This window comes from Megalops cyprinoides, chromosome 18, assembly GCF_013368585.1.
Source record: "Megalops cyprinoides isolate fMegCyp1 chromosome 18, fMegCyp1.pri, whole genome shotgun sequence".
NCBI lineage: Eukaryota > Metazoa > Chordata > Actinopteri > Elopiformes > Megalopidae > Megalops > Megalops cyprinoides.
This window is the reverse complement of record NC_050600.1, coordinates 17,495,160-17,511,235: the sequence shown is the minus strand read 5'-3', so window position 1 is coordinate 17,511,235 and position 16,076 is coordinate 17,495,160. Positions and strand designations below refer to the sequence as shown.

Genomic DNA, 16,076 nt, shown 5'->3' with positions numbered 1-16,076 from the left:
CTTTACACATTTTTGGACTCCTGCACAATATGCTTACTTAATTCCTGTGACCACAAATCACAATACATTAAGCATCCTGACAGCCCCCGACAGTATCTCTTGGATGCAGACTTGAGCTCCTAGCTTATTTCAGAACATATACATTACAACTTCCCTCTTCTTTGAAATTGAAGGGTGAAAATCTGACCCCTACAATCTATTACTGCACTTAAAGTAATCAAAAATAAATTATGACTGCATAATTGGAGTTCACTCTGATCCACATCTGTTTACATTGTTAAGTACACCTGGGTCTCAATTCATAAAATAAAGTGATTGTAATAGCTCAAAATTTCTCAACTGTATAAAAATTCTCACCTGGGTAAAAATTCTCACCTGGATACTACTAAGGATCAGTGAGTTTTGAAGTAGTCAATGAAATTGTCAATTCTTTAATTTGTTTTATAAAACTGTAGCTAGCTGGTCTGTAGCATTAATTTAAGAGTTAAACAGATGAACTCCTACACAGCGGCAGTGAGCGGACTTTGACTCAGTCTCTGACGGTGTATGTGGTCCCGCCTCCACTGGGAAGTCAGGAAAATTATATATAAAGGAAGAAACCGTTAAATCAACCCTTCCTAAAGTGTTGGCCAGTAAAGGAATATTAACTGAACTCTCGGATCCTTCCCCCCAAGGACTTTGAAAGGAATTACATCTTTGTTCACAAGGTAAGTTATTTTCTTATTTTATCCTATTACAACATTCTCTTTTATCAGGATGCAATTACTTATATCAACGCTGCATGCACCAATTCAGTGTTTTCTGTAAGATCATGTTTAAGTAATATCCTCTGGGATTCATCTGATGCTGTTACTTTTTCATCATTTACATTTTACCTTTCATATTGCAATATAAACATACATTCAATATTAAAGTGTTACTTGCTTGATCATTCCTTAGAGAATTTACTCAACCAATACCTTAGATGCACTGCAAATAAATGCCTTGATCCAAGTCACACATAAAACAAATACTTTTTACCTCTGTTTGGATAGCATTGAATGAAGATGATAAATGACACAGATGTGACAGTCTGAAAGAGGCAGAGAAAATTCAGATTAATAGAACGGAACCAGATGGAAAATGTATTTTCTCACCACTGTTTCGCACTTGTCTCCTTCAAATGTTGTGACACATCTGTAGCATGCGTTCCCTAACCTACACAGCTATAGCCATACATAAGTACAGATTTCAAACCTACCACCTCAAAGCATCACATACTACAGGAGAAGTTCAATTCATGCTCAGAACTGTCATAATCCAATTTTGTGATGTCACATGTAAAGGTTAGTGATCTGTGTGTTTTTATTTATGCAATGCTTGTTCAAACTGCATTGAGCAAACTACTTATCATTCTATGACCGCAGCATGACAGCTGTCCATATCAGCTAATCATCAGTCATGTTTGCCCCGAACCACCCCTTCTAGCTGTTTGCCCAAGACAGCTTCATAAACATTTGCACTGGACAGAGCACAAACAGTTCATGGAACCTGGACAGAGCTACCAAGGGTGTTGCGAGATAGTGGGCCAACATGACGTCTGTATCTGACTGCCTTTCTGTCCGTCTCAGCCGTGAAGATGGTGGGGCTGAAGCCTTCCGATGTCCCCCCTTCCTTGGGAGTAAAGGTCCTCAGCGCTGGGACAGCAGCCTGCATAGCAGACCTGGTCACCTTCCCTCTGGACACAGCCAAAGTCAGATTACAGGTAAATACATCTTCGGCACCGGCTCTTTAGCAATGGCCTCCCAGAATAAAAACAAGAGGAATAGGACATGTCACAACTGCATTAGATGAACACATTAACCACATTAGTGAATGCCAAAAAAGTAACTCATTGAACAATGTTCAAACTCACTACTTTGCTTGGATCTAAACTCACAAGTAAGTTATTATCACTGAGGACTAAAAGAACAAAAAGTTTTACACATAAATCAGACCAAATGTTCATCCAGCTTTGTTTTACTGGGACAGTAGAGCACTGTTTTTAAGAATACAGCAGCCCATTTCCACCATGATGGTTTTTTTTTTTTTTTTTTAAGACCCACCACCACCCCCCCTCTTCGGAGGACAGCTTTATTTTTAATAAGGCAATACATTCGTAATAATATACTTATGGATATCCATAAAAGGGGGGATTGTGTATAGCACAACATACAGAATGTGAAATAAAGAAAACGCAAGAAAAAACAAAGTGACGAGTAAGACGGGACGAGTAGGACGGGACAATAGCAAAGGACTGGGAAGACAGGACTAGACAAGACAGTTGACGAACATGAAGAGGCAAGTTATGAGAGACTGAATAAAGTAAGCTGTGATTCACATTGGGTGGTCACGGTTTAGGGATACTGAAAGAGGTTGTCAGATATATTCTGCAAGAGTGTAAGTGACATGTGTCTATGTGTATGTGTAATTGTGGTAACTGATAGGCAAAATAAGTAAAAAGAAAGAAAAGGGGGGGGTGAACCGAGAGTAGGAATGTTAGGGGTCAGGGGGTGAGGTGGGGTGGGGGGAGGGGGGGCGCCAGAAAAAGGGGAGCAGTGGGGTATGTGACTGGTAATATACACGGCTTGTAGTTATGTTTGGATTGAATTTAGAAAAGTTAGAAATGGGTACCGAATGTCTTCAAAGGCTGATATTTGGTTCTTTTACTTTTTACTTTTTTCCACTGAAATGTATTCTGAAATTAGATTAGTCCAGTGAGTCCACCATGATGTTTGTCCCATAGAGCTGTAACCGTTTGTCGCATGCTGCCCTCCTGACATCACTGCCTCTGAACCTCAGATCCAAGGGGAGAAAGCCGCCGCAGAGGCCGCCAAGAACATAAAGTACAGAGGGGTGTTTGGGACAATCAGTACCATGGTGCGGACAGAGGGGCCCAGGTCGCTCTACAACGGACTGGTGGCCGGCCTGCAGAGGCAAATGGCCTTTGCATCCATCCGTATTGGTCTCTACGACAACGTCAAAAACTTCTACACCGGCGGGAAAGACAGTGAGTCTCACTTAGATAATTAGACATTGTCTGGTAACAGTATTTTTTATACTTGTGGTCTTATCAGTGATGGTACGTTATAATGTATGCATACCCACCACTGAGGGGGGGTTAAAAATGAAACTCCAGAGGTGCACAGATCACCTCAGAGATACCAGCAATTGACTTTGTATCTCCTGCCTGCTGAAAGGCATGGAGCACCTGTCTTAAATTCAGTACTGGCAGCGATGTTGCCTGAGAGGCGTGGGTCTGACCCAAAGCTCGCATCCTCCGCACAGACCCTGGGGTGGGGATGCGCATCCTGGCAGGCTGCACCACAGGGGCCATGGCCGTGTCCATGGCCCAGCCCACGGACGTGGTGAAGGTTCGCTTCCAGGCACAGATGAACCTCCAGGGCGTTGAGCGCAGATACAACGGAACTCTGCAGGCCTACAGACAGATCTTCCACCAGGAGGGACTCAGAGGACTGTGGAAAGGTCTGGCCCAGCCTTTTTTTTCCAATAATACAACAGAAAAAAATACAATGCAATACTTTTGTTGTAACATTATTTTCCATTAGATTAGAACGTGAATGTACTTTTTATTCTATATGCTCTGTTGGAATGAAAAATGAAGTGTTGGGATGGGCAATGTTGCACATTACAGAAACAGAGGTTTGATGTAGCAGTGTAGGACACCACATACCTTACCGTAAGAACTAATACAATATAAATATGAAATCCAAACTGTACTGGATTTATTCCAAATGTTGCAAAATATAGAAAATGTACAGGTTAATGTACAACAACAACCTGTGCTTCTTTGGTCAATGTAATTGTGTGAATACATAACAAAATACTGTACATTAAACAATATACTCATGAAATAGCATTAAAACAATGCCAATCGGTGTCACGGTTTGCAATACATGCCATGCGTATTGAAAATACATCCATATATTGCGTGCAGGTGAAATTGCATGCTCAAGTTTTCTTATTGAAGTGGATATTAACCTATTCACTTGTATTGTTACTTTTAAGGTACACTGCCAAATATCACCAGAAATGCTCTGGTCAACTGCACAGAGCTTGTGACCTATGACCTCATCAAGGAAGCCATTCTGAGGCACAAGCTAATGTCAGGTGAGTCTATGCACTCTCCATTAGCGACACAACATCCCAAAAAATGTTCAAAAATCTGTTATCTTTTGGATTGAAAATCAATCATTAGGCAGATTATCATATTTTATGATTACTTTTATATTAGTCACCTTTGATATCAACTAATTTATACCACAGTCCGTATTTTCTGTGATGTACTTTGCTAAAATCAGTTTAAAGAGCCCTAATTAATAAACTGAGCGATGCTGTCAGGCAGTAATGATCTAATATAACGTCATAACCATTGTGATATGGTAAGCTGTTCCTCCGTGTTCACTCCTGAGTTGAAAGAACATTTAAACCTCAGAATGTAACACTGAATGTTTCCCCTGGATTACAGACAATCTTCCCTGCCACTTTGTTTCGGCATTTGGAGCTGGGTTCTGCACCACAGTGATCGCGTCCCCAGTGGACGTGGTCAAGACCCGCTACATGAACTCCCCGCCAGGACAGTACACGAGCGCGGTCAACTGCGCCTGGACCATGCTCACCAAAGAGGGGCCCACCGCCTTCTACAAAGGGTGAGCTCACAGCGCGGACAGCAGAAACACACCCTCCTACTGGGCCCCACACTGCTGACAAGTGGGGTGCCTGACTCTGCTTAACTGTAACTGTAATTTAACTGTAGCCTCTTTGTTGAGTAATTGTAATATACCGAGCCGTAAATCACTGCAAGGCAGTCAGGCGGCACCATCTGCTATAGAGCACTGGTGGCCTGCTGTGTGTTTTTCATCATTGTATATGGGGCCTTTGTTCCCGTTGTAGCTCTTCCCATTGTTTAAACCTCCTCACAGAAAGCCGTATTTTGCTTTGCTAAGCAACTTCCAAAACATATGAAGAAGCTACTGAACTCATTTTTGGCTTCCTTTATCCGTACTGGTCACTCTTTTGTGGGGGCAGGAATGAGTTATTGCCAAATAATAGACCCGCTTATATGGAGCAAAGAGTCAGGTGGTTAATTAATTTAACTTGCTGATGCTCAGCTGGGGAGCAATGAAAGAGAATAGAAAGTGAAAGTAAATACAGTTTAAGGCTGCAGTGACTATACTGCCTTTGCTTGACTATAGTATTGATTTCTCCAAATACATGGGAAACAAATGGCTTTTTGCTGATAGCTAACAGGGGCGCTCAGAGCAGCCAGAACCACTCACTGTCACAGAGCTCACTGTCAAAACCTACTACTTGATGACATCTTGATCCGACTCTTTAGCACAGCAATAAAAACAAATGAAGCAATATAGAAGGCCACTCTGACGATAAAGCTACTAAATAAGATTCGCAGATGCAGTCACAGATTGCAGACCCTCGCCTCGTTGACTCACCGCTGGCCTCTAGCGGTAAAACATCCTAACTGCTCCAGATTAATGCAGCCAGACAGCGACGTACAAAACCGAGTCAAGCGCAATACCCCCGGGGGGTGAGGGTGCAGATGAGGCCCGAGCAATATTCAGCACTGTTGTTTTCCATCACATTTCAGGTGCCTCCATTTTAACCTCGTTGTCTTTTTTTCTGCCCTTTTCACAGCTTTGTCCCCTCTTTCCTGCGACTGGGTTCCTGGAACGTGGTGATGTTCGTCTCATTTGAGCAGCTGAAGAGGGCAATGATGATGTCCAAGCAGAGAATAGAGGCCACTACATAAGTCAACCTTGCAGCTAATGCCCGAGAGACAAAAAAAAAAGTGTTATACAACAATTGCCGCCCATGGAAAAAAATGCCACAAGGCAGCTCTGAGCTCTGGAGAGACGATTCCTCAAATGCTGGCGGATATGGCGCCCTGCAAGACACTTGTTTGCGAATCTGCCTCTTCACTGTCTTTCACTGCCCAGAGTTGATAGAGTAATTACTAGATAGTAATATGTCCTTCATGACAAGGGTCCCAAGGTTATGCACTTTTTCAACTGCGTAGACCAGGAACTGGTGAATGAACATGTTCTCAGGCTCTAACATTAGAATGCAAAACAGGGATCCCTGTGGGTACAGCACTTGCTTTTATTTATATTTATTTTTCACAGTGCTTTCCAGGGCTGCCTTGCACAAACAGGGCCAGCTGTCTCTGGCAGTATGCTTTCACAGTTTCTGGCTGTGAATATGCTTTTGATGCTATGGAACCTGTGTTTACGTCCTGTGCCCACACGACCCAAATTCATTCGCAGCGTCGCAAAACTCAAGAATAAATGGAGATGCCGATACCTTTCAAAGCACTTAGTGGCATTTGCACCACTCTGCATTGTACTGTCCGCTGTCTAATTACAGTGCTGACAGCCCGAGGAACGAAAGACAAACATGAGCAATTCCATTCACAAGAAAAAAAAATGCTTTCTATGCGCTCACAGTGCAATGAAACAAAATATGGCTTACAAGATAAATAAATACAAAATATTTATATTGATAAAATAAAATGAAAAACATGCTAAAACAATCCATCTGTTTTTGTTTCATTTCTTGGCAACCATACATTCATGTTATCCACACTGATAGACTGTGAGGACTGCAGAGCTTCATGAAGCATTGCAGTATGCCCACATGTTAATTATCACTTTGTTAATAAGTGACTTATTTGATCCAATCAGTGATTCACAGCGGAGAACTAATGAGGTAGGAAACGACATATTGATTTTACTGTATTTAGTTTTGGCAACAGAAAGGAGTCTCAGGCGGCTCAAATACACAGCTGTTAGAAAACTGGGAGCAAAAATGGAGCACAGGCGATATGATGCTATCACTCTCTGATGAGTACTGCCTCAATTAAAGTTACAATTCATTTTACATGATGGTGTTGCCCGGAGATCCACCAAGATCCACTCCCATGGGACTTTGATCCTGATTGAGTGTGAAAAAGAATTCAGAACCATTTACACTCTGAAAAACAGCTCTGCTGTATGATCTGCAGCAGTACGCACCCATAACCATAGAGATTCATTGCTTGCAGTGTAACTGAAATATATGTAACCCCATATGACCAGATTCAACCACAGAATTTATATGATAGCAAGTTTGTTACAATGTCTTGCCCAACTAAAACAGCAATAATTCTCCACTGGGCTTGAATCTTGCAGCCACACATCAATCTATAGGCTAGTGTGATCGTGAGTTTCAGAATAGCTGACAAGCTATTGGAGTTAGTTCAAAGGAAAATTTATTGATAAATAGCAGAAATAATCCACAGTAAATTAAAACCGTATACTTTTACACAATAAACATTAAAAGGTAACATTTCTGTTATGGGTAATTTAAATAATAATGGCACAGATATTTAGAAAATAAAATGCAATATGTGCCTTTCTGATGAACAACAACTGAACTAGGAAATTACACTTACGCATCCAAAACATTTTCTCTGGCATATTTTCCACACTGTCTCTGCGTGCCATGAAAACACAGATGATTGTACACAATGCTTGCTATAGCTCAGATCAGTTATGGGATGCTGCAGTGCATCAAAAAAGTGGACCTTCTTAAGATCTGGGACTGAGAGACACTTAATAGAACTGCCAGAGAGCCCTAATAAGGGTCGGCAATGTCTTGTTAAACGGGTGGATTCACCCAAGCCTTGTCTGAAAGCTTCCATTCATTGTTCATAAATTTACCTTGAATTCCTCTCATGAATCAAGCCACCTGCGCCTGGAGCAACATGTCACTGACCTTGAAACACAGAAACATCGAGAAAGAATAAGAGGCTTTCATAAAGCATCCTTCTGTGTTTTATATTCAGACAGACTGCATCCATGAGGAGTAGTAATAACACCATAAGCAAATAAGAAGCCACAGCAGAAAGTCCTTTTACTAACAGTACATGTGACTTCATGTCTGTATGAGGAATCTATATGGTAGAGTCTAAAGCATAATTGTATTTATTTTGAAAACGTATCTCAGTGAATTCATATCTCCATTGTAAATGTTCACAACACTTGTAATTATATTAACACCCATCAGATGGAGCTAATGCTTCACAGCTGGGAATGTATTCACATTACAATTGTCTAATGTCTCAGTCTGTTTTTGTTTTTTGTTTTTTTTTTTTGGTATTTTAAAGCTCCCCTAAAGGAATGAAATGCTCTTTAAATTGTTAAATCTAAACATATGTAAAAGCATTGGCTATTTTTACAGCATACAACATGCAAGCAATGACTTTTCTGTCTATGGTTTGTCTGCTGTTTACTGTTGAAGGTTTTAATGGGACTATTTAGTACATGAATAAAAGCCTAAAGCAGTATTTTCTCTCTACACATTCAATGTCAAGGTTAACCTTACAACGTATAGTTTAATATAAAATATAATTGCATTTTAAAGGTCTACTACTTCTTCACCTGTCTCTAGCGGGGTCACAGCCATTAAGGTTGTCTGTCTTCTCTGCTCTGCTAAATTCCGTTTCCCCCACAGAGTACTTCTGTCCATTTAGGATACATTAAATAGTTAAGTAACTGCGACACTACCTGCGGCCACTGATTACATTTTCCTTTTCGTCTGAGTAAAACTCAGAAAGTCAGAAATCCACGCGGTATAACTACAATATCTTTCACGAGGGTTCAGAGGTCAATCTCAAGCTTTTAGTGAGTCTTTATCAACCGGAAATTGGCTGACTCCAAATCTGTTAGGCAGAGATGCATGTCACAGTAGCAATTTAAGGGAGCATGGCCGTAAAATAATTTAAAATCCTTCCATTTTTCGGCGAAGCAGTGAGTCTTAACAAACGAATGCTAGATTATATCTGTCTCTTTCTGGCTCAAACTCAGCACAAGTGATATAGTTTGGCACTTTGAATTAATGTGTCTTGTAAATTAAAAGAACTACCGTAACGTAGAGAATATTAAAACTGATTATATGAATTAAATTTCTGTTATATTGAGGGAAAAAATATTTTGCAAATGCATTTATTGTGCAAATTATTTGTTTTGGTTAAATGAAACAAGATTTTTTTTTTTTACACACTGACATTCGAAAATACAGACTCCAGAACGTCTTCTTTATGAAAAGCGACGGTCACTGTGAATGCTGCTCACTTACAGCACGTAGGATAGAGTCACATTGTGAATGTCGCCGGAATGACAGTAACCGATGCAGCGCCCGTCTCAAGGGTGCCCATGTGAGCTAAAGGAGGGGTACTTGATGTACGATTTGGCAAGAGCACCTTGTTTTTATGATGTATTGAACGGAGAGAATCAACTCCATCTCATGTCTTGTCTTTTTCTCAAAGTCCCACCGAAGATAGCAAGATTGCTCACCGAAAAATCGTATCTATGGATACCTTCGCTCAGACTCTCGTGCACCTCAGAGAGAATCAATATGTGACCTAATTATTATTTCCCCTCCTCTGATAAGACTGCTATTCTGTTTTGCTCTGAAGGCGTGGTTCTGGGCCACTAGACGCTCGCCTCATATTCCTCCATTGCTATTCATGCGAACGCCACAGCTGAACATTCAAGAGACAAGCGTTGCTTGGCTAACTGGAGCAATAATCAAATTAAGCGCTACACGAAACAGACGCGCAGACGTTTCAGGTAGGCTCTTTTCGTTTTCGTTGAATCGGATCTGATGGATTTGTGCTAGAAGATGACGAATTCGTCCACAAGGTCAGGTGTAACTTTGGTCCTGGAATTCGAACGTTCAGCATGGTGGGTTTGGTTGTAATACGATTAATTCCAGTTTCTACCTCTCAGTTTAGATTGGAATGCTCAGACCGTGCGACCAATACATTCCCGTAGCCTAAATCATGAAGATCTTAATATGCAGTATTTATTCTGACTTTGATGGGACTCGAGATAATTATGCAAGAGATGAGCACCGTAATTCATTCTGATCAGATAATTGGTCCCTGGTTGGAGGGAAAATATAACCTCAGGTTGGGTCTCTGTCCTGAATTCATCGCATTGCAATTCAGCAGACGTGAAGCTTTACGTTTTATGTTGACAAGTTCATATTTTCTATTAAATGGTGATAAAGTTTCGTTGGTTACAATGCAATGCAAGCTGATGTACTTTATTCATTTTATTTATATATATATATATATATATATATATATATATATATATATATATATATATATATATATATATATATCGAGAGAGAGAGAGCCTTATTGTGGGTTTCTTTGATCTTTGAAATTGTGTCTTCATTAAGTCTTACATCCCAATCCAATATCCAATCGTTAAATAGTGATCTTGATGTCCTATTTACCTGAAATCAGTCTCAGTGAATAATGTGGGGGTTTTTATTCATTTTTTTGCTCGTCGGTAGCTGTTTACACTGTATTAAATTGTGCGTCCGTGAGTTTCACACAGCACCACCTTTCCGTCAGTAATTTCCATATGGATATGACAGAGCCTATCTACTTTTCATGAGGCAATGAATGTAGTATGCGTAACTCAGAAAAAATAAGCCTTTCCAAATATATTTTTGTTAGATGCGCCGAATACTCCATATAATGTAAAAAATACATATACACACACGCGCACGCATACACACGCACGCGCGCGCCCTCACATTTACGTACACCTGATATACCTGCGGCGGTGTCTGCTGAACATTGGGATAGTATTGTTAGCGTTGTAAGTTGTTGGCGTTGTAAACATCGAGAGGATTGTCTCACTGTACTTTCTTTTGTAGCCTGTGCGTCATGAGAAGCTGTCATTTTAAATTTAAATATTGCTGTCCCCTTGTCTGACCAGCTGAAAATCATTAATATGCATGCAACGGCTGTTGTTGTTGTTAAAATATTGTCATTTGTGTGTTATTGGTTCCTTTCCCTTATTATATTGATAACAACTGATTGAAAAAAAATATTTTGAAGTATTTTAAAAACCTAAAACCGCATAGATGTAAGGTTGCTTAAAATTCTTTCAGACTAATTTAAAATGAAAATCATGATGGCCAGGCTTCAACACCTTCCTTTGCAGCATCATTCCACAGTCCACTCTGTTATAATATGCTTTACCATTTCAATTCAAACGTATTTACCATTAAATGTCTCTATTAACAGAAATAACAGAAAATCAAAGAGAGAACCTCAGATGTTGGAATGGGCAATGTAACTGAATTGTTTCCAGATCAATACCAGTATCTCATTATGCTTTGATCACATGGATGCTCTGGTGGTTTGTTTACTTGCTAAGGCTAATGGACTCCAGTAGGTGCTCCACTATCAATGGTGGGTCAGTCAGTGGCGATTAGTGCATAGTTTAAAGAAACCAGTTTGTACAAAGATGTCACACCGCACATCAGGAAGGTATGATGCGTGTGATTTGTTTGTATGGTGGTGGACGTAGGGGAGGGGGCAGGATGCCGGGGGGGGGGGGGGGGGGGGGGGGGGGTTGGGGGGGTATGTTGAGAATTGGTATAGAGCCCAGAAGGATGGAGATATCAGAGTGCACATTCCATACTATGGTGTGGCATTGTCTCTGTTAATCACTTGAAATTCTCTTGAGAGTTGAGATGATGCATACACTGTATACATCACTATACACTATATACCAGTATCATCTTTATGTCACATACATGATATGACATAAAAGCACCCTTAAAATGTGATATTATGAGGTTTGAGTGTGAGTGTCATGCTCAGTGTGCATGACCTGAGGTTTCTATAGTAGTTTCAATGTGCTGTATGTGTTGGGGCTGCTGGCAGAAGTTTGGGTCTATGCAGATCTTTTAAAGATGCATAGTGTCACCAATACTTGGCCATAAGTGCCCTGAAAATTTTCAATTATATAGAGGAAAATACAGTTGAAAAGAAAAGTTTGGAGATTAGAAATGTACTATTTTCAGACTCAGCTTCTGTGCTTTGGTTTCATTCTGAGACAGAATATTATGAGGTAAAAATTAGCCATTAAACACCTTTGGGGAGCTTATTTAAACTACTGCATAGATTTGTCTACTTTAGATCAGGAGTCTTGCATACCTATTTAAGGACTCAGCTGGATCTGTTTTGGGTAGCCTTGTAGACTACATTGAGGTCTACAAATTCTGATTGTCATATATTTACCCTAAAGTTCTGAGATTTAGGAGTACTGACAGTCCCTGTCTCAACTCATTGCTATCGCCTGAAATATTTACTGGCCAGCTCCTGTTTTTTCGGCTCAGCTGAATATTACTCTCTCTTCCCGCTCTCCTGCTCTGACTGTCTGGTCCCAATTATGGAACATGATTATAATCCGATTAGTGTTTCTGACTTCGGCTCGCAGGAAAGCAAGATGCAAAGCCTTTTCAAAGTACTTTCTGAAGTACTCTACTGTTAAATCTCGGCATTGTTTTGAAGTCTGAATTTGTTGTGTGCGGGTGCTTTCTGCTTTCAATATTTCATTTGGTACTGAAGGAATTAAGAGTACCTGTAGTCTTAATCCATTTGAAACATACAAACATACATAATAATCTTAAGTATGATAAATATCAACACATTTCGGTAGTAAATTGGGCTTTGCATATTTCTATTTTTCTGTGTAGTGTGAGTATTATGTAGAATGTAGCCCAAGCAGCATGTTAAATGTTGGTTAGAACACAAGACATCAGGGTAATGGGTTCAAATTCAAAGTGGGGCAGTGCTGTTGTGCCCTCAAGCAAGTTATTTGAAAGCCTCTAGTGAAAACCAGGCTATAGTCATGTTTTAATGAAGATGTACTGTAAGTTGTAAAATTGTAAGTAATGTAGTTTGACCAGAATAAGGGACAAATTACCCATACATATTGCTGTGTAATTATTATAAAAAATTGTTTTCAATTCTTTAGCCACATTTCATAATTTATGTTACATTAGAACTAATACTGTAGAAGGAAATTCCTTTTGCAGGAAAGGAAATCATGTCTTCAAAGTGAATTAAATTGCTGTATTAAAGACAAATGGAAAGATTCATTAAATGACCAAAGGTTTTGTCTTTCCAATGTGCTCTGTATATACCCCTATGGTATATTGTTTTTTTCACCTGAAAATATATTTTATTTAAATATTATAAGACCCATAGTGATTTTTTCTTTCTGCTTCAGGAGCTTGAACGAGGAGAGGGACATTGCTGTAGGGGAGACTCCCATCTTCTGACTGTAATCGAGCAAAGGGAATCTAAAATGGGCACTATTCCCAAACCCAAAAGGACAGTGACTATTCAGATGGGACCTCACATTGCCGTTGCGGACTCCTTTGGAAACAAGGAGCCCAGTGCCAACTGGGAGAACGAGCCAAACTCAAAATTAAACCAAGCTTCCACGTCCCCTGCAGAGCGCAGGCAAGATAATGTGTGCGTGAAGGCATCAAACGTGAGCGTGGCCAACGAGGCTCTGGACAGCAGCGAGCCAAGTTTAGCCGCCACGGCTAACGGAGAAAATGAGAGGTCGGAGGCCCTAATTGGGGAGGGCCCAGAGCGGAGCGGCGCTCTGGCGGGTCAGCATATCAGTGGGGCGGGTGAGAGCCCCAGGAACAGCACCGCCAACACAGGAGCAATAACCGCAGAGAAGGAGGCGCCTCCAGTGACATCGCCGAAAGGTGACAGCACCTTGAAAGCGCGAGGTCCCGAGCAGGCGCCGGCAGAGCCGAAAGCGGAGAGCCTCAGAACTGACACATCTAAAGATTCGCAGAAATGCGAGGGTAACGCAGCTCCCGCTCAAATGTCCAGGGAAATGTCTAGTCCAGAGCCATCAGCTTCTGAAGTGCTGACGCACAGAAAAAATGAGGCCGGCAACGTCGGTATCAGCACAGACAAAGACAAGCGGATACACACAAAAACTAAAGGTTCTGACAGTGCTGCTGGCCTTTCCTCTGTCCCAGCCATTAACCCCGAGCAAGGTGAACCTCACCTGGAGATCACAGAAAAGCAAGCTGCTGCAGCTGGAGTCAATCCCGAGCAAGTGGAATATAAAAAAGGGGACGCTTCCATTGTGAAACCGAGCAATGATGTTACGCGAGGCAGTGCAACAGGTGCACCGTCGCCCAAAACTGTGGTGACACACATTAAGGAGGAGGCAGGCCTTGTGTGTCTGGAGCAGGATTCAGGGGCTCCAGAGGAGCCTAAGAGCTCCTCAAATCGACAGTCGTTGGCACCGTCGCCAATGGATACGGAAACACCTGGAGGACGGCGGAGTGAAGGGGCCCCTGCGCAGATGGCGGAAGGAGCGGCTCGCCACGAGGGCGCCGCGTCAGAAGAAAAGCAGATGGCGCGACAAGGACACTGCAAAGTGTTTAAGGAGGCCGGCACCATGACCGCCCCTGTGGGGGGGTGCCAGCTCCCGCTCCCCAGGGCGGAGTGCAGAGACGTGGAGGTGCAGGCCGTCGCCGATGTCTGCAGCCGGTCGGCGGGCACCAGTCCGTGTCACCTCCCGACGGCCCCGGTGCACAAAGCGGGCTGTGCCCCCCCGACAGGAGAGGGGGGGGGTCTTACGGGGGCCTGTCAGATGGCCGCCTGGTCACGGCCCGCTCACCAGGCGCTGACAGATGACGCCCGGTCGAAAGGAGGCGGGGCTTTTAGCGACGCGTCCATCCAGACGGTCATCTCCTCTCGGGTCCACGAGCTCACCAGCAGCCAGGTCACCAGCGAGCACCTCCCGGAGAAAGCCAGACCGGGCGAGGGTTTATGTAAGAGTCCCAACGCCGGCGTGAGTCACCATTCTGGTTCAGTGCCGCATCAGGATATGGAGCTGGGAGCCCGGCCGAAGGAACCAGGAACGCATCTATGCCCCGTCCAAAAAGGACCCCCACCCTTACAACCAGTTTATCAAATAACCATTGAGTCATGCAGTCACTCGGACCAGCTCTCCAGAGCAAGCACGCATGATAAAGTCCTGCCTACGGCAAACTCCGCTGGCAGGCCCCAGTCAGAACCACACAGCAGAAACCACACAGGAAGCCTGCATGAAACACCTACGACGTCCAGTCACGCGTGCCAAGTCGTCGCTGACATTGTGAACTTGCCAGCGCAGTCGGCCAGCATTCTTACCGCCAAACCCTGCTCTTCGCAGTCGGATTCCGCGCCCCATGCAGCTTGCGGAGAAAAGGCATCGTTAAAGCCGGACCTGGAAAAGCACCAGGTGGAGCCACCAGCGGTGGGAGGGGACAACAGTGTTAAACAGAAGGATCCCCCACACAAAGAGGAGCCCAGCGCAGGGTCGGACCAAGGCCGTAACCTGGCACCAAGCGTACCGAAGTCAGAATCGGGTCAGTGCAAAACAGACAAGGACCAGAAGACAGACAAGACAGATAAGGACAAGAAGACGGATAAGGACAAGAAGACGGATAAGGACAAGAAGACAGATAAGGACCAGAAGACGGATAAGGACCAGAAGACGGATAAGGACCAGAAGACGGATAAGGACCAGAAGACGGATAAGGACAAGAAAATGGATAAGGAGAAGAAGACGGATAAGGAGAAGAAGACGGATAAGGACAAGAAGACGGATAAGGACAAGAAGACAGATAAGGACAAGAAGGCGGATAAGGACAAGAAGACGGATAAGGACAAGAAGACAGATAAGTCAGGCAGCAACGACGACGACAAAGCCAGCAAGCAGGCCAAATCCCAGGCCGTGCCGGACGTGGTGTGGGATGAGCAGGGCATGACATGGGAGGTGTACGGCGCATCCGTCGACCCCGAGTCCCTCGGCTTCGCCATCCAGAGCCACCTGCTGTGCAAGATCCGAGAGCATGAGAAGCAGATCAAGAGCCAGACCACCATCAGGAAATCGATTTCCTCCGAGTCTTCCCAGGGGAGAAAGACCAAGAAGAGGCAGCGGAACGTTTTCAGGTCGCTCCTGCAAAATGTCCGCCGGCCCAAGTGCTGCATGCGGGCCCCGCCCTCCTCCGTGCTGGAGTGAGGGGCCCGCGGGCGGCGGCTGACACATCGGTCCCTATCGAGAGCGTTTTCTGATGTTTCAAAATGAACGCAGATAAGAAGCATTCCTTTACCATCTGGTACTGTGCAACCTGCTGGGGGTGAG

General features: G+C 43.1%; 2 protein-coding genes across 3 annotated transcripts; both read left to right on the top strand.

Annotated features, from left to right (window-relative positions):
* Window positions 1–629: 629 nt before the first annotated feature.
* On the top strand, window positions 630–6,522 carry ucp1 (uncoupling protein 1). Of its 2 annotated transcripts, none has more exons than XM_036551783.1 (7): window positions 630–707; window positions 1,611–1,744; window positions 2,821–3,028; window positions 3,307–3,504; window positions 4,048–4,149; window positions 4,508–4,688; window positions 5,692–6,522. In XM_036551783.1, the coding sequence occupies exons 2-7, from the start codon at window positions 1,619–1,621 to the stop codon at window positions 5,804–5,806; spliced, it is 930 nt and encodes a 309-aa protein (XP_036407676.1). In that variant the 5' UTR covers window positions 630–707; window positions 1,611–1,618; the 3' UTR covers window positions 5,807–6,522. The 2 variants fall into 2 exon arrangements, with proteins under 2 accessions (XP_036407676.1, XP_036407677.1); XM_036551784.1 differs by having other exon boundaries at window positions 1,601–1,744.
* A 2,660-nt stretch (window positions 6,523–9,182) lies between these two features.
* LOC118793640 (G protein-regulated inducer of neurite outgrowth 3-like) lies at window positions 9,183–16,060 on the top strand. Its single transcript, XM_036551869.1, has 2 exons — window positions 9,183–9,665; window positions 13,140–16,060. Exon 2 carries the CDS (start codon window positions 13,218–13,220, stop codon window positions 15,951–15,953), a length of 2,736 nt encoding a protein of 911 aa, XP_036407762.1. The 5' UTR covers window positions 9,183–9,665; window positions 13,140–13,217; the 3' UTR covers window positions 15,954–16,060.
* The last annotated feature ends 16 nt before the right edge of the window (window positions 16,061–16,076 follow it).

Excerpts from the sequence above, each read along its gene's own strand:
- ucp1 (XM_036551783.1), top strand. The coding sequence starts at position 1,619 with ATGGTGGGGCTGAAGCCTTCCGATGTCCCCCCTTCCTTGGGAGTAAAG. Across the intron at positions 3,505-4,047 it reads ACTCAGAGGACTGTGGAAAG|GTACACTGCCAAATATCACC; the intron begins GTCTGGCCCAGC and ends GTTACTTTTAAG. Across the intron at positions 4,150-4,507 it reads GAGGCACAAGCTAATGTCAG|ACAATCTTCCCTGCCACTTT; the intron begins GTGAGTCTATGC and ends CCTGGATTACAG.
- LOC118793640 (XM_036551869.1), top strand. The coding sequence starts at position 13,218 with ATGGGCACTATTCCCAAACCCAAAAGGACAGTGACTATTCAGATGGGA.